This window comes from Hevea brasiliensis, chromosome 10 (genome assembly GCF_030052815.1).
Source record: "Hevea brasiliensis isolate MT/VB/25A 57/8 chromosome 10, ASM3005281v1, whole genome shotgun sequence".
Taxonomy (NCBI): Eukaryota; Viridiplantae; Streptophyta; class Magnoliopsida; order Malpighiales; family Euphorbiaceae; genus Hevea; species Hevea brasiliensis.
Genome location: NC_079502.1, coordinates 65889506 through 65908283, shown reverse-complemented (window position 1 = coordinate 65908283; position 18778 = coordinate 65889506). Strand labels below are relative to the sequence as shown.

The following is an 18778-nucleotide window of genomic DNA, read 5'->3' as shown; positions in this document are numbered from 1 at the left end:
ATTTGGTTTGTATGGATTATAGCAGAATGCCCTGTTTCTATAAATCTTTAACATATATCTTTAACATATGAGGTGGTTTGGTCATGTGAAGCGTAGACATACGGAGGCTCCAGTTAGACAAGTAGAGCACATTAGGCTAGAGGATAGAAAAAAAAAGGGGTAGACCTAAATTGACTTGGAGGAGAGTAGTACAGCATGACTTAGAAGCATTACACATTTCTGAGGATTTAACTCAAAATCGTTTAGAGTGGAAAAAGCGAATCCATATAGCCGACCCCAAATTTTTGGGATAAAGGCTTAGTTGAGTTGAGTTGAGTTGTATATATCTTTTCTTCTAGTAAGTACTTCTCAAGACAAAATAACAATGAGAAAACAAGAAGAGCAAAATAACCAGGGAAAATAGGAAATGGATAGGATTTGTAGGAATAGAACTTGAACTGAATTGAAATATTGGAATGATTCAACTACAAGTCACTTTCTCAGTCAACAATGAAATATTAAAAAAATACCCTCTAAAAGAAGTCCAGGAAGATACTCCTGTGCAAGAGACCTTGCCCTAGCTCATATCTGATTCTTAGTCATTTTCTCCACACCCCATTCTTTCTCCTGCTACTCCCTTTTATTCTGGAATTTGAGCTGTCCTTTTCTGTTAGCATCTCCAGGTGTCACTCCCTTCTTAATCGCCTAACAAATTAACCTCTTTTCCAGCTGCATAATTCCATATGCTTTCATTCCTTCTTCTTTGGTTCTTCCATGTTCTGGATCCTTCTCCCTAACCTTTCTTCTTTCACATGTTGTACCCTAAATCTCATTTGTTGGGCCTTTAGCTGGGTTCCTATCATTGCCAACCCCTTGAAAATTAACCATGTCCTGAAGGCTGTATTGTGGAAACTGATTTTGTATATCAACAAGATGCATCCATGTTGCTTCCTCAGTAGGTCTACCTTTCCATTTAAGTAAAATATGTTTCCTTAGTTGAATTATGCCTTCTGATTCCACCATATCTACATCAATGGTCAACTATTTTGGCAATTCAGAAGTAGGATTATATTGAGCTCTATCTATCCACGTTACTTTAACAGCAAAATGAGCTTTCTATCCACGTTACTTTAACAGCAAAATGAGCTTTCCATGGAACCAAAAACTGCAGAACTTACTCTCCTTGCATTGTATGGACCGTGTTTAGAGATTAGGAATGACAGACTTTTCCCTGAATTTTCCTCAATCCATCTTCACAATAAAATTTGTATTTTGGAACAGTAAGAATGTTCTCTCTTGTTTGATTGAAACTCACTGATATTCTCTGCCCATTCATTAACGGTTCTTCCAAAACTTCTAACCAAGGTTTTCTCAAAATTAAATCAGCATCCGACACTTGGAACAGTGACAATCTATTTCCTCTTGCATGATATTCAAACCCCTCTGCAGGTGGAAATATTGGAGAGAATATACTTTGAGAAAATTTTTATTACATTTTGAAAGTATCACCACAGGCCTTTTGCCAGCAGGTATGTTGTCGCTCAACAGCTAACAAATTCTAGAACACGCCAATTATCTCACTTCTCATAACAATTTTCTGACCGTGAATAACAATAGTGAATGACTGCTTGAAACCATCAGATTTTTCCTAGGCATGCCAGTAAAAAATCGAATCAACCCAAACTGATAATAACTCAGATAATCTAAACTGTAGAATTATGTTACTTCCAGTGATAAAGTTTATGATGGATAGCAGCACTCTCAATGAATCATTTATGTGTGTAGGAGTCGTTGAAATCCTACCTTCTTGGTCCACTAGATGTATTCTTGTGAACATTGTTGACACAAGTCTCTGAGTTGATTGCATCATATTTCACCCTTCCACATTAAGAAAATTTTGGCATCCCAATTTACTAGCTTCAAAATGTATTAGTTGCCCTAATACTGTTGGAGGAAGATGGTTACGTTAGGTTTTATCTAGAGACTTAGGACGTATGTCTTTAGAAAGTTGTGGGCTGAATATTATTTGGGGAGTTTTGATCAAATGACCCAACCATTTCAGATGACTTATTGAGCCTACTCAAAGTATCGCTCTGCCTACTCAATCCATCCTTGTGGGTTGTCTCTAGTAAATATGGGCATTTCAATTTTACTTGCGTCCTTCTAAAACAAAGCTCCCGCACCCATGTGAGCAGTCGTTGACTCACCACTGAGCGAGTGTTCACAGAGATATTTGAGTGCTCCGCTGTTCCTAGCTGTTGCCTCCTTCCATAACAACTCAGTGAGTAAATTTTCTATTCTATTAAGTTTTTGTTCTAGCTCACTATTGTAGATAGCTAGATTCTTTTGAAAATCTGCTTAGTTCCTCTCTATCTTCTCCATGGAATTTTAACTGTGAGTTGTTGGATTCGACAGGTCGGACCAATTGATAGAGTTAGGAACAAAGAAATTACAATTTTGATAGATTGTAAATAGAGGAATGAATTTGGTTTGTTTGGATAAAAGCAGAATGCCTTGTTTCTATAAATCTTTAACAGATATCTTTTCTTTTAGTAAATACTTCTCAAGACAAAATAACAATGAGAAAACAAGAACAAAGTAACTAGGGAAAATAGGAAATGGATTGGATTTATAGAAACTGAACTTGAACTGAATTGAAATATTCGAACAATTTAACTGCAAGTCACTTTCTCAATCAACAATGGTTCTTACTTGGACTCACTAACATAGAAACGAAATATAAAGAAATACCCTCTGAAAGAGGTCCAAGAAGATACTCCTGTGCAAGAGACCTTGCCCCGTCTCATATTCGATTCTTTGTAATTTTTTCCACACCCTATTCTTTCTTCTGCTACTCCTTTTTTTTTTTCTTGGAATTTGAGTTGCCCTTTTCTGTTAGCGTCTCCAGGTGTCACTCCATCCTTAATTACCTCTTTGCCAGCTGCATAATTCCATATGCTTCCATTCCTTCTTTTTTGATTTTTCTATGTTCTAGATCCTCCTTTTAATTTTTTTTTTCTCATGCTTGACAAAGGCAACTTATTCAGAATGAAGAGCAACTCTGACTGGTAATAGTTATAATAACCAAGTTGCATAACATTCCTAAACAATAAAAACTTCCCAAATAGCCTGGGGCACTGTTATGAATTTTATCTTGATAGAGTCCTGTATGTTATGAATATTATCTCGATAAAAGTCCTATATAGTACGGTTATCTCATAAGGATTCCTATTAATATAGGTTTCCTAATTAGTGTAGAATTCATAATTTATGTAGGACAATTTTATATATAAATACCTATATATATACTCAATTAAAATCAATGAGAAAGATAGCTTCAATTACATGGTATCAGAGCCTTATTTGTTTTTAGGTTTTCTGCTTCTTTTTTTTTTTTTTTTCCGTTTGAGAAGCTCATGCCGCACTAGATCACCAACGTAGGGTGACGCTTTTATCTCACTACCCACTCAGGAAGGAGGACAGGCCGCCAACGACCCTCCCCACAAAGTTCAATGACCGGAATTGAAGCGCTTGAGCAGCACACGCCAAACTTGTTTTTCACCACTATCCCACGTGCTGACGCATGGAAGCGCGTCCGCCGACGTTTGCCCCTCCAGCCTCTTCTCCCGGCATTGCCCTGACATCCTCGGTTCAGCTAAGGAGATTGTTGTTTGGTTTGGGGTATTCTTCAAGGTGTTCTGGAGTTTTGAATCATTGCTTCTTCGGATGGTTATCAAATTCAGGTTCTGTTTCTGTAACTTTCTGGGTATTTATCGAGTTGATTTGCCTTGCTAAAGTTTGGGTAGTGATTTTGAGTTCTAGAGATTGTGTATATTTGATTTTGTGAATTTATTGAAATGGCGGACAATAAAGCTATTGTTTTTGATGTGGTTCCAATGACGACAAAAAGCACTGAATATAAACTTAATAGTTCAAATTATCTGGAGTGGAGTAAGATTGTTAGGGTCTATTTATGAAGTATTGATAAGGTTGATCACCTGATTAATAATCCACCCACTGATGATACAAGGCAAGCCTGGCTTAGGGAAGATGCTCGGTTGTTTTTGCAACTTCTGAATTCAATTCATAGTGAGGTAATCAGTTTAATTAATCACTGTAAATTTGTTAAGGAATTGATGGATTATTTAGATTTTCTGTATTCTGCTAAAGAAAATATTTCTCATATTTATGATGCGGCAAAGCATTCTATCGTGTTGAGAAACATGATAAGACTCTTACAGCTTATTTTATGGAGTTTAAGAGGGTATATGAAGAGATTAATGTTTTGTTGCCATTTAACCTTGATGTGAAAGTCCAGCAAGCTCAACGATAACAGATGACTGTTATGAGTTTTCTTGCAGGTCTTCCTTCAAATATGAGACTGCTAAATCTCAAATTTTATCTAGCTTTGAAATTTCCTCTCTGCATGATACATTCACATGTATCCTTCGTACAGAAAGAATCCAACCTCCCCAAGTCACTAGTGGTGCTCTTGTTAGTAGAAATACAAATGGACAACCAAGAAATAGAGGAGGAAATTCGAGCAATAGAAGCAATCAGTGTAATGGGGAAACCAATTCTAATCTAGATACACAGGGAGTCATTTGTTATTACTGTCATGAGCCTGGTCATGCAAATGGGTATATACAGTAAAGGTAAATCCTGATGGTTCTGTGGCTAAGTTAAAAGCACGCCTTGTAGCAAAAGGATATGCTCAGACATATGGGGTTGATTATTCTGATACTTTTTCTCCTGTAGCTAAACTTACTTCTATTCGCTTGTTTATCTCTTTAGCAGCTAAATATGATTGGCCCCTGCATCAATTGGATATCAAGAATGCTTTCCTTCATGGTGATCTTCAGGAGGAGGTGTATATGGAGCAACCACTTGGGTTTGTTGCTCATGGGGAGTTGGGTAAAGTTTGTAGGCTTCGAAAGTCTCTTTATGGCTTGAAACAAAGTCCCAGGGCATGGTTTGGGAGATTCAGTGAAGTAGTATAGGAATTTGGTATACAAAAGAGTAAGTGTGATCACTCAGTATTTTATAGGCAATCTGAGGCTGGTCTAATTCTCTTGGTAGTCTATGTGGATGACATTGTCATCACTGGGAGTGACTCTGCAGGTATTTCATCTCTTAAAACCTTCCTCAAAACTCAGTTTCAGACCAAAGACTTGGGATTGTTAAAGTATTTCTTGGGTATCGAAGTTATGAGAAGTAAGAAGGGTATTTTCTTGTCTCAAAGAAAATATGTCCTCGATCTATTGACAGAGACAGGAAAATTAGGTGCTAAGCCCTGTAGCGCACCAATGACTCCAACTTTACAATTGTTAGCAGGGGATAGTGAGTTGTTTGAAAATCCAGAGAGATACAGGAGATTGGTAGGAAAATTGAACTACCTTACAGTCACTCGTCCTGACATTGCTTATGCCGTTAGTGTGGTAAGTCAGTTTATGTCTTCCCCAATTGTTGCTCATTGGGAAGCCTTGGAACAAATCTTGTGTTATCTGAAGGGTGCTCCAGGAAGAGGTTTGCTATATGGTAATCATGGGCATTTGAATGTTGAATGTTTTTCAGATGCCGACTGGGCTGGATCTAAGGTTGACAGGAGGTCAACTACTGGATATTGCATTTTTATTGGAGGAAATTTGGTGTCTTTGAGAAGCAAGAAGCAGAGTGTAGTTTCTCGATCTAGTGCTGAATCCGAATACAGAGCCATGGCACAATCAGTATGTGAAGTAATGTGGATACTTCAATTACTAGATGAGACAGGTTTTAAGACTTCCTTGCCTGCGAAATTGTGGTGTGATAATCAAGCTGCTCTTCATATTGCTTCTAATCCGGTGTTTCATGAGCGGACCAAACATATTGAGATTGATTGTCACTTTATTCGTGAAAAGATTCAACAACAGATCATCTCAACAGGACACATCAAAACTGGAGAGCAGTTAGGAGATATTTTCACAAAAGCTCTGAATGGAGCTAGGATTGACTACATTTGTAACAAGTTGGGCATGATTAACATCTATGCTCCAACTTGAGGGGGAGTGTTATGGAAAGTCGATCACTATGTTATGGAAAGTCAATCACTATATTATTTCTCTGTATATTTTGTATTCTGTATTTCTATTTAGGATTTCTTATTTATGATTTCTTCCTAATTAGTAGAACACAATTATAGGAATCAATTGTATATATATACCCATGTACAGATTAATTGAAATCAATGAGAATTATCTCTTTCTACAGTGCCTTTTGTGCTAAGATTCAAAATCAATTTAATACGTTTGTGCATATATTGAGAAGTGATAATGCTAAGGAATATCTTTCTGGCAATTTTCAAATCTATATTCACAAAAAATCTTGTGTTGATACTCCATCCCATAATGGGATTACTGAGAGGAAAAATAGACATCTCCTTGAAGTAGCACGGGCACTTCTTTTTCAAATGAAGGTTTCTAAACAGTTTTGGGCTGATGTAGCTTCTACAGCTTGTTTCCTGATTAATTGTATGCCATCATCTATCCTTAACGGTGACATTCCTTATACCATTTTGTTTCCTTCTAAATCTTTGTTTCCTATTGAATCTCGTATCTTTGGTAGTACTTATTTTGTGCGAGACGTTCGTCCACAAGTTACTAAACTTGATCCTAAGTCTGTTACGTGCCTCTTTCTTGGATATTCTCGACTTCAAAAAGGGTACAGATATTTTTCTCCAACCCTTAATCGTTATATTGTGTCTGCTGATGTTACCTTTTTTGAATTTGTTCCATTCTTTTCTCCCTCACCTAGTTATGAGAGTTCGGGGGAGGAAGATGATCTCTTAGTCTATTTTGTCCATCCAGTGTCAAGTCCTCAACCAGGTCCTTAGAATTCTCCTACACCAGCACCGACTCAACCCCCTCGCCCACCTGTTGTTCATGTTTATTCTAGGGGATTGGAGACTCTTGACTCAGATCCTGTATCAGCTTCTTCGTCAGAAGATCCAGTTCCATCCACTGCTCCTCAATCTGACTTAGATCTTCCCATTGCTCTTTGCAAAGGTAAACGTTAATGTAATTATCCTATCTCTTCCTTTGTATATTATGATCACCTGTCTCCATCATCTCATTGTTTTATTAGTTCTCTAGATACTATTTCTATTCCTAAAACTGTTGCTGAGGCATTGTCCCAACCTGGCTGGCGTGTTGCAATGGAAGAGGAAATGGTGGCTTTAGATACTAATGGTACTTGGGAATTGGTACATCTGCCCCCGAATAAGAAAGCTATTGGATGTAAATGGGTTCTTGCAGTCAAAGTGAATCCCGATGGTACTGTGGCTCGTCACAAGCTCGCCTTGTTGCTAAAGGATATGCTCAGACTTATGGCACTAATCTCTGACACTTTCTCTCCTGTTGCTAAACTAGCTTCTGTTCGCTTGTTTGTTTCTTTGGCAGCTAGATATGATTGGCCTTTACATCAGTTAGATATAAAAAATGTTTCCTTCATGTTGACCTCCAGGAGAAAGTTTATATGGAGCAACCACCAGGTTTGTTGCTCAGGGGGAGTTAGGCAAAGTTTGCAAGCTCCGAAAATCCCTTTATGGCTTGAAACAGAGTCCTTGAGCTTGGTTTGGCAGATTCAGTGAGGTAGTTCAGCAGTTTGGCATGAAGAAGAGCAAGTCCGATTATTCGATGTTTTATAGACACTCTAAAGCTAGACTAATCTTACTTATAGTATATGTTGATGATATTGTTATTACTGGAAATGATTCTGTAGGCATTTCATCACTTAAGTCATTCCTTCATACTCAGTTTCAAACAAAAGATTTGAGTTTGTTGAAATATTTCTTAGGCATTGAAGTTTCAAGGTGTAAGAAAGACATCTTTTTATCTCAGAGGAAGTATATCCTTGATTTATTGGCGGAAACAAGAAAAATAGGTGCCAAACCATGCAGTGCACCAATGACTCAAAATCTTCAGCTCACAGCAAGATATGGTGAATTATTTGAGGACCTTGAGATGTATAGGAGATTGGTTGGCAAGCTTAATTATCTCACAGTGACTCATCCGGATATTGCATATTAAGTTAGTGTTGTAAGTCAATTTATGTCCTCTTCTACTATTAACCATTGGGAAGCTTTGGGACAAATTTTATGTTAATTGAAGGGTGCTCCAGGTCGTGGTCTCTTATATAGCAATCATGGACACTTAAATATTGAGTGTTTTTCATATGCAGATTGGGCAGGTTCAAAGATTGATAGGAGATCCATTACAGGATATTGTATCTTTGTTGGAGGAAACTTAGTATCTTGGAGAAGTAAGAAACTGACTGTAGTTTCTTGTTCGAGTGCTGAATCAGAATATCGAGCTATGGCCCAAGCTGTGTGTGAAGTAATATGGACACGTCAGTTATTGGAAGAAGTGGGTTTTGATACCTCATTTTCTGCCAAACTATGGTGTGACAATCAAACTGCTCTCCATATCGCCTCAAATCCAATGTTTCATGAGTGTACTAAGCATATTGAAATTGATTGTCACTTCCTTCGAGAAAAGATTCAACAGAAGATCATCTCAATATGGTATGTCAAAACCAAGAAGCAGTTAGGAGATGTCTTCACAGGGGCTTTGAATAGGGCTCGGGTTGACTACATTTGTAACAAGTTAGGCATGATTAATATCTATGCTCCAACTTGAGGAGAAGTGTTATAGGATGTCAATCCTATAATTGTGTAAATAATATTCTTTCTTAATTAGTTAGCATAATTAGTAGGATATCACCCCAATTAGAATACTTAATTATAGGATTCAGAATACTTAATTATAAGATCCTTTGCATATAAATACTTTGTATCTCATTCAACAAAATACACAGAAAATATTCACTTAATTACCCTTGATAACTTCTAAGAGGCTCTTAAAGTTTAGTGTGTGAAGGGGCATTTGATTAACAATATATGCTGTAGTAAGAACGTCTCCCAATATAATGTGGGAAGGTTCATTGTAAGCATGATTAATTGAGCCACTTCTAGTAAATGCCTATTTTTCTTTTCAGATACTTTATTTTGTGCACTTGTATTCATACAACTAGTTTGATGTAGGATTCCATGAGACTCTAAATAAGACTGAAAGACCTTGTTCATACGCTTTGTCCCATTGTCGGTTCTTAAAATTTTGACCTGTGCATTAAACCGGTGCAAATCATTTTATGAAATTGCTGAAAAAGAAAAAAAAAAAACTTTATGTTTAAATCTCATCAAATAAATCTAAGTCAACCTAGTGTAACGGTCAATAAAAGTGACAAACTATCTATTACTATATAAAGAGGTTGTTTGAGTAGGACCCCATATATCAGAATGGATAGTCATAAAAGGAACCAAAACTTTATTATTTATTGAAGGATAAGAATTCCTTTTGTGTTTGGCTAGTTTACATGCATCGCAAACTAACACTGATTTGCATTGTCTAAACAAAATGGGATATAACATTTCTAAGGCTGAAAAAGAAGAATGTTCTAATCACTTATGCCATTGAATGATCTCCTGATAAGCTCTTATTGAATTTCCTACCAAAGCTTTGGGGTTTGAGAAACCATTACTGTTAGGATAAATTTTGACAACTGTCCCTGAACTTATCTAGTTGTAACATTACAATCCCTCAACTTAAAAATGTAACATAGAACCCCATCAACTTTCAAATTTTGCATAGTAAAATCCCTCTAACCTCAAATTACCGGTTTTTCAGTTAGACGCTGACCTGGACAGTTTCTAACTGAAAAATTAGTAATTGAAAGTTAGAGGGATTTTACTATGCAAAATTTGAAAGTTTATGAGATTTTATATTACATTTTAAAGTTGAAGGACTATAGTGTTATAACTATATAAGTTCAGGGACAGTTGTTGAAATTTATCCATTACTGTCATCTTGCAAATACAAGCCATCTTGTAATCTACCAGTGCTAATCATTCTCCCTGTTTTTAGTTCCTAAAACCCACAATGGATAGGAAAAAATTTAACTTTGCAATTAAGGGGTTTAGTAATGGAGCTAACAGATAAGAGGCTAATAGGAAAACTGGGCACATGCAAAATTGAAGCAAGATTTATTGTAGGAGTGCATTCAATAGAATCTATTCCAGAGATATTAGCTAAGGATTCGTCTTCTATGCCGACTTTTTCTTTTCTTTAACATGGGAAATATGTTATAAATTTTTCTGAAGAGTCTGTTATATGCTTGTTTACTCTAGAATCTATAACCCTAGGAGAAATTCAAGATTAGCAAGAAAAGTATTATCTAATTTAACAAAATTAGAAGAGGCAACTTTGGCCGTTTGAGATTCTAGCTATGATAGCAAACGCCTCAGTAGCAATGGTCCTCTCATCTTGTTTCATGTTATGAACCTTGTTCCGTGTCTCATAGATCTGTGCATCATTGCCCGTTTGAGAATAAGTTTGAGATACAACATTTCAAATAGCAGCAGTGTTATCCAGAAGCAAACATCCATGAGCTATTTGTGGTTGCATTGAGTTGATTAGCCAAGACATCACTAGGGAATTCTCTGATTCCCATTAGCTATAAGTAGAACCACTCGCTTTTGGTTTGGTTGTCTCTAGTGATATATCCATGTAGCTCTTTAGCCTCAATAAACAATGAACAAGATCTCAACCATGCAAGATAATTACTACCATCAAGCTTTACGAGGCTACTTTGTAACGAAGGGTTATCACTCATAGTGCTCATCTTTGTTTTAGTAAATTATTTTTTTTTCCATCAGCCATATTAAAGAATTAGGCCACAAAAAAGAGGAAACACAGCAATAAAAATGTCAAAGTAGCAACAGTAGAGAGGAAAAAGTAAACCCAAGAATCAGAAGTGCAAATCAAGGTGGCAAACCAGTTGGGCAGAGGTGCAAAGACCTAGGTAGATTGTCGGAGAAAAAATTGGTCGGAAAAAACCCCGAAAATGGCAACACGCGTCGGTGCGTGGGATCAGTGGTGGTGCGTGTGACCATGTGACATTAGACGGCAAAGATTTCCTACAACAGGCCAATCGGCGAACGTTCTTTCCTCTGACAGGAGTGTTGTAGTACAACTCCTTAGTGGTTGGTGCTTATAATCTTACCCTAGCAACCCTAACACTGTTTGTAGGAAAGTCATGCCAAAAATTAATGGCAGAGCTCTAATACCATGTTGAGAAGGAAAAGAGTTTTTTTTTTTTTAATTTTTTTTTATTTTAGTGTGTATTTGCCTTTTACACTCTTCCTATTTATATACAATAGTCTTGAATACAAAGGGGAAGATACCTACAAGAAGGAAAGAAGAAATACAATACAATATAATCCCTTTAATTTAGGGATTTACAATTTACAATTCCTTTAATTTAGGGATTTACAATCTAGCAGGATTCCAACATGATTTGACAGGGAAATAAGGCTCATATTCTTTAAAGGTACCATTTATACCGACAATATATTTCCTTGTAGGAGGATGATAGTATTTATAGCCCTTTTTAGTACCAGAATGACCTACAAACACACATTTAAGAGTTCTAGGTTCTAACTTCCCAATATTTGTTTTGTGGACAAAACACACACAGTATAAGAATTATGGCTTTGTAAAACCTTTAAAGGGCTCTTAAAGTTTAATGTTCTTAGAGGCATTCTATTGAAATGTTACTGCAAGAACTGCATACCCCCAATAAGGTGTAGGTAGATTCATAACAAATATAAGAGATCGAGCCACCTCTAATAAATTTCATTTTTTTTTTCTCAGATACCCCATTTTGTTTACTAGTTTGACACAACTAGTTTGATGCATTGTACCATTTGAATCCAAATAAGCATGAAAAATACCATTAACATATTCTGTGCCATTATCAGTTCTTAAAATTTTAACCTTAGCATCAAACTGTGTGTAAATCATTTTTTGAAACTGTTGAAAGCAAGAAAACGCTTCACTTTTTTCTCTTATGAAAAAAACCCATGTCAGCTTAGTGCAATAGTCAATAAAAGTGACAAACTATCTATATCTAGGCAAAGAAGTAGTTTGGGCAGGTCCTCATACGTTAGAATAAATAGTCATAAAAGGGACTAGACTTCTATTATTTGTTGAAGGATAAGATTGTCTTGTGTGTTTAGCAAATTCACAAGCATCACAAACTAGTAATTCTGAGTTGCAACTTCTAAATAAATTAGGATGTAACCATTTTAAAGCAAGAAAAGATGGATGTCTTAATCTCCTATGCCACTTGATAATCTCCTCATTAGCACTCATAGTCTTTCATAACAAAGCGTGGTTTGCTTTGAGATTTGAGGAATTACAATCGTTATCTAGAAAATACAGACCATCTCGCAATCTACCACTGCCAATCATTTTCTCTATTTTCAAATCCTGAAAAATGCAATGTGTAGTAAAAAAAAAAAAAAATTCAATTTTGCAATTAAGAGCTTGAGTAACGGAACTGACAAATAAAAGATTAATAGGAAAGCTGGAAACATGAAGAATTGAAGTGAGATTTATATTGGGAGTGCATATAACAGAATCTGTACCAGAAATTGTTGTTAAGAAACCGTCCGCTATATGGACTTTTTCTTTTCTTGCGCAGGGAGAATAGGTACATAATTTATTTGAAGAGTCTGTCATATGTTTGTTTGCTTCAGAATCTATAATCCAACAAGATTTGTCAAGATTGGCAAGAAAAGTATTACCTAATTTGGCAAAATTGGAAGAGCCAATTGTGGAAGATTGAGATTCAAGCTGAGATAACAAACACCTTAGGGATTGAACTTTTTTATTGGAAAAAATATCAATATCATTTGTTTTTCCAGAGTAATCCACTGTTTCAGACATATTCGCTTGTGGTCAGATTAAGAAAAACGGCTGGGCAGAAGTGCAATACACTAGAAACAGTTGTAAAAGTTGGAAGTCCGCATGTTATGAATAGTGCCAATGAATAGTACTCTCAAACAGTGTGCGTGAATAGTACCCATGAACAGTGTGCGTGAACAGTATGCATAAACAGTACCGATCAACAGTACTACAGCCTGTCCTAATGAATTGAAAGCTCTGATACGATAATAAAACTAATGTATTTGAGAGAAATTTCTATATTTTTCATATGTTTTAATAACATTGTACATATGCTTATTCATATAGAAGATTCCTACATTTACAAAGAAACCTAATTTAATGGAATCTAATATAAATAGGAAACATTATATACATAAGAAGAAAGAAATAATAATCCCTTTAATGTAGGGATTGAGATTCCAGCAGAAAGTAAGATTTATAGTGCGAGTACATTCAACAAAATCTGTTTCAGAGATATTGGCTAAGGATCCATTCGCTATGCTGACTTTTTCTTTTGTTGAACATGGGGAATAGGTTGTGAACTTATTTAAAGAGCCTGTTATGTGCTTGTTTGCTCCAAAATCTTAAACCCAAAGAGATTTTCAAGATTGGTAAGGAAAACATTATCTGATTTAACAATATTAGAATAAACAACTGTGACAGTTTGAGATTCCAGTTGTGACAGCAAACGCCTTAGAGACTGTACTGAGCATCATTGTCCGTTGAGATTTCAGATAGTAGCAACATTATCCAAAAGCAAATATCTATGGGCTATTTGTGGTTGCATTGAATTAATTAGTCAGGACATTATATGGGTATTCTCTGACTCCCACTGGCTATGAGTAGAACTACTAGTTTCTTGTTTGGTTTTGTCTCCAATGATATATCCCGGTAGCCCTCTAGCTTGAATAAACAGTGAACAAGATCTCGATCATGCAAGATGATTAGTACCATCAAACTTTAAAGGGCTAATTTGTAATGAAAGGTTTTCACTCATAGGGCTTATCTTGGTTTCAATAAATTCTTTTTTTCCATCAGCCATATTAAAGAATCAACCCAAGAAAAGGCAGAAAGAAAAAAAAAAGGCCATAGTAGCAGTAGAGAGGAAAAATAAACCCAATAATCAAAAGTGCAGACCAAGGTGGAAAACTAGCTAGGCAGAGGCACAAAACCATGGGGAGATTGTCGGAGAAGAAAATGGCCAGAAAAAACTCCTAGAAACGGCAACATGCGCCAGCGCATGGGATCGATGGTAGAACTTGTGGCAGAGTGTGACCACAAGCTACGTAGGACGACGATGATTTTCCGGGCACAGGCCGATCGGCAGATGCTCTTTCATCTGGTAGGGGTGGTGTAATACAACTTCTTAGTGGTTGATGCCTAGAAGCTTGGCCTAGCAACCTTAATGCTGTTTGCAGAAAACTCACGCCAAGAATTAATGGCAAAGCTTTGATACCATGATGAAATTATTTTAGAAGAGAAACTCTATATTTCTGTTGTGTAGCTTTATACACTTCTCCCTATTACAATAGTTCTAGATACACTAGAAAACCAAGATGCACTAGGACACTAACAAAAAAGGAAGATAATTACAAATAGAATACAAATCCTAATGGATTCCAACATATTGCAAAACCCAAAAAGAAGAAAATTGGCCAATTGCATAGTAGTTTAATATAGTAATTTAATTTTTCTTTTCTTTTGATCCATATTTCCTGATCTATTCTCACTTATTTTGAAACCTACTTCTATATGTGACAGTATCCATATGGGCCAATAAGCTTGGCATCTCTATTGTTATGTATATAATGTGTGCATGTCTCACTAAAGACTTTCAGTTCTCCTGATGCTAATATTTGGAAATTTTTATAAATGTTTGGTATTCTTTTGTCATTTATAGTGGGATTTGAATTTGTTGTGAGTGTAAAGTTAATATTAAATTCATTAGCCATTTTTATTTACTTATTTATTTATAATTATTTTTTTAGTGCGTAACCTCTCTCAGCTCAGGCGCTCTAGGACCCCTTTGCTAAATCAAAATTATAATGAGTTAGAGATCAAAATTCTTCATTAGTTATCTGTTGGAGACTTGTTGTATTTTAGAACATTGTGATTTGCAGCATAGACTGGGATTATAACTGAAAACAGAAGGACAATAAATATATGATGAGTTTCAGAATTCGACTTCAGTCAAAATGTGTTCAAATGGGTACCTAGGAAGAGTTTCAAATTCTTTTGGTTTTGGGAATATTTTCTTCATCTCGCAATAAACAGTGTGAGTTACTATATAATATTCTCTGATATTTCTCATATAATACGTTAAAAAAAAGCCTATTATCTTCATTTATTATTATTATTATTATTATTTTGGCTTGGGTTGGGTTGGGGAGGCACAATATCCCTTCTCAGCTTTCTTTGACTTGGTTGTATGGGCTTTAACCTTAATCTGAAAATAGAGACAGAAGCCCAATAAGGCTTGCATTTATCTGATAATTCCAAACATGCAGATCTTTATACTCCATTGTCTCCAAAAGTATCATGGTACATCCAAGGCAATGGGGAACTTTGGAAGCAGAAAGACGAAGATGGGCAAACCCCCAATTTTGTTACAGTTCTGCGGCAAGACTACTTCAAGTAAATAGAAAGTACGCTTTGGGAACAAAAGGTTTGAAAATATCAACATGTCTGGAGCTTCAAAATCCTATGGGGTTGTGCAGGCGAAAAGTATCTGGTAATATTTTTTTAGGATAAATTCTTTGTATTTCTTTGACCTATTAAGAGGTCGAAAAATATTTGTTTCCATTTTGTGCTGCAATCCCGAGTGACTATTTTTTCTTTTTTTTTTTTTGACATTTTCCTTCTTTTCAATTTGTAGCTATATCATATTTTATTGTAAAAATGAAGTCTCTGGTGTGTAATCTTCAAAGTGAGCTGACCCCTGTAGTATGGTCCTTTCAATTTTTTTTAGGGTTATTATTTCATATGAAAAATTATTGTTATATTTGCCTCGTGTTCTGCTGAAATTTATTTGTCCTTGCTTTCAATAATCGGATTCATAGCCTTTTATAAGATAAAGACATTCTAATCCTAATAAAATCTGTATTATCATTTACTCTTTTGTAATTGATGCCAATTAGTAAAGACCAAAGGGTCAGAAGAGTGAAGAACCACAATGGAGTAAATTACATCGGTTATTGAATTTATTATTTAATTTTGTTTTGCAAATAAAAATTAATTTTCTTATAAAAAATTATTATTTAAATTACTTTTTAATTCCAGAGAAGTCATCAATTAAAATTTGGTGAGAGACCACCAGAATGGGCACGCTAAATATCCCCATGAGAATGTCATTGATAAAATCTATCTTAATCATGAACTTGAGGTAAGGCTTCACCGAGCTTCTTCGCCTTCAAGGATGGAAGGTAGCACAGCTCCTCTTCTAGTGGATGAGGTAGGTGCCCTTGTCTTTCCTAATGCCTCCAACTCCCCTTCCTTCTTATCCTTCCTCTTCTTAGACCGGTTAGATTTGGTCTTAGAAGGGTGGAGCACAAGAAAATGGACTTTATCTTTCCTAAGTTTTCCTTCATCAGTTGTTGGCATATTTAACAGTTCAGTCAATCTAGTTTTCCTTCACTGTTCATTATGAACAGTGAAAAGCTTAAAGGTTGGGGCTGTTGTTTGCAGCACAATTGATTTTTAATTTTTAAAGCTCAAATTAATTATGGGTGCATGGATTAAACATTAAATTGTTCATATCATACGAGGTCCAACCCATGGTTCAAGTCAAAAGGGAGGGGAGCAAGTGGATTTGTTCCTAGATTAAAAAGAAAGTGGAGTGGAGAGCAAGTGGTTTTGCTCCTAGATTAAATAGTTATTGGAAATAAGGGGCTGTTACACAAACAAGGAGCACTAAGAGATTTTTCCTAAGTGGTTGCACTGCCTTAAGGAGCAAGTTTGTTGCACCATAGAGAGCAAGTATAGGAAATCATCACATGATTTTCGCGGCAAAACAAATTGGAAGCTGCATCTTTAAGATGTAGCGGATGCAATTTACTTGATCACTAAGTTTTTCAAGATATATCCTTGGCCACAGGCAAGCAATGTCTATAAATAGTGAGAGCAAGCTTCATTCAACATAAATACAAACATCACATCAACACAACATAAGACCTTCACAGTCTTTATCTGTAGTCATCATGTAGCCACTTACCTTTAATTTAGCCTTGTGCTTTTACATTTAGCCATCAGTTTTTAGTTTTACATCTATTGCAACTTTCAATTTCAATATTACATTCTTTCAATTCTAAAGTTCAGTTTTAATTTCAATCCCGCTTTTTACATTTTAGCAATCAGTTTTCAATTTCAATTTACAATTTCTTGCAAATATTTCAATTCCAGTAATCAAGTTTTTTAATTTTCAATGTCAGTTTACAATTTCCTACACATATTTCAATCCTAGCAATTAGGTCTTTAGTTACATTTCTCTACACAGATTTTACTTTTCAAAAGCAATATTTTACATTTTTAGCAATGAATAGTCTTTAATTTTCATGTACAACCTTTATTTTTCATGAACCAATGGTCTTTTAATTTCAAGTTATCTTTCAATTTATAGCTCAGTTTGACACTACTTTCTAATCATATTTTCAATTCTTGCTCTGTTTACAATTTAATTCATCACTGTTTTCAATTTTCATTCAAGCTTCTAGTACATATTTTCTTAGCAGTCTTTAGCAATTTCATTTTCAATCACTCTTTTGCTCATAATTCTCTTTCCTAGCCTACAATTTTCTTAAATTCCCATGTTGATACAATAGAGATGAAGTGCATTCTAATGGAGTTAAGGAATTCAAGGGAAAATTAAGTCATTTATTTTCTACCTTATAATCATTCAGATTGGAAGTTAGACTAGCATATTCGCACTATGAGATTGGGATTTTTGTATCCCTAGCACAGTCACAATCCTACGCATGCACGAGAAAAAGGCCGTACAACTTTTGACATGATTAAATTGATTAAAAAAATGGAAACAGCTGTAAGATTAATTCAACACTTAAGTCATGATCACTTACAAAACCTAATCGGCATAATTTTTTAATATAGTTGATCACCTTCAAAACGTGAATGTTTGCTGAAGATCCATTTGTTGTCTTACAACAAACAATTCCCTTGATGTCTCATATCTTTCATTCTTGCTTTGTGCATCAGACAACTCTTTAATATGCATAATTATGGTGTGAGAATCCATGTTCTCATATTGTCTTTGAAGTTGTAGAAACATGCTAGCCAATATCACACATTTAGCTTGCTCATCATCATTTGTATGACGAATATAGGCATCCATTACTTTCTCAGGGGCATCATGAGCAAGAATATAGGGTTTGGCATGCCTAAGGACATAGAATCTCTTTTCTTGCTTGAAAATTATTCTTAAGTTTCTATACTAGTCCAAGAAATTTGGTCCAACTAATGTATTAGCATCCAATATGCCTACCCAGCCAACTTATTAGCATTCAATATGCTTTGCAGAGAATGGTTGTTACTCATGGTGAAATTAGTGATCTACAAATGCAAGGATAAATAATATTAGGTTCTTGTATACATTTTAATTAACCAAATTAAGATAGGGTCTTTAGTCTCCATTTGGTCTCCCGCTATTTTATTCGAATTAATAGCCCTCCTTATTAATTTGGAAAATTTAACACATTAATTTTCTTAGCGGGCTAAATTCCATTTACTTTTATTTGACCTTGAGCACATTAAACAAGCCAAACTAAAGTCGATAACTATTTATCAATCACATCACTGTATGACTCCTAGATTAGTTATTGAATATTTGTCTAAACATATTTTTATGTTTCTTGTAACTTTGCTTTAGAGTTTACACGATCATGAATGTGCTCATCCAAATCATAAAGGTTAGTTAAGTAAGACCGATTGTTCAGAAATATCAAATTAAAGATTATAAGGTGATTTAA

The 18778-nt window shown here is 35.4% G+C and overlaps 1 protein-coding gene across 1 annotated transcript in view; it reads left to right on the top strand.

Moving 5' to 3' along the window:
• The window catches only part of LOC110664492 (probable magnesium transporter NIPA6), a 43732-nt gene extending 27931 nt beyond the window's left edge, over positions 1-15801 (top strand). The window contains exon 9 of the mRNA XM_021824209.2: positions 15308-15801. Within this exon, the coding sequence (XP_021679901.2) occupies positions 15308-15438 (131 nt within the window). The 3' untranslated portion in view covers positions 15439-15801. The remainder of the gene's footprint in view (positions 1-15307) is intronic.
• The last annotated feature ends 2977 nt before the right edge of the window (positions 15802-18778 follow it).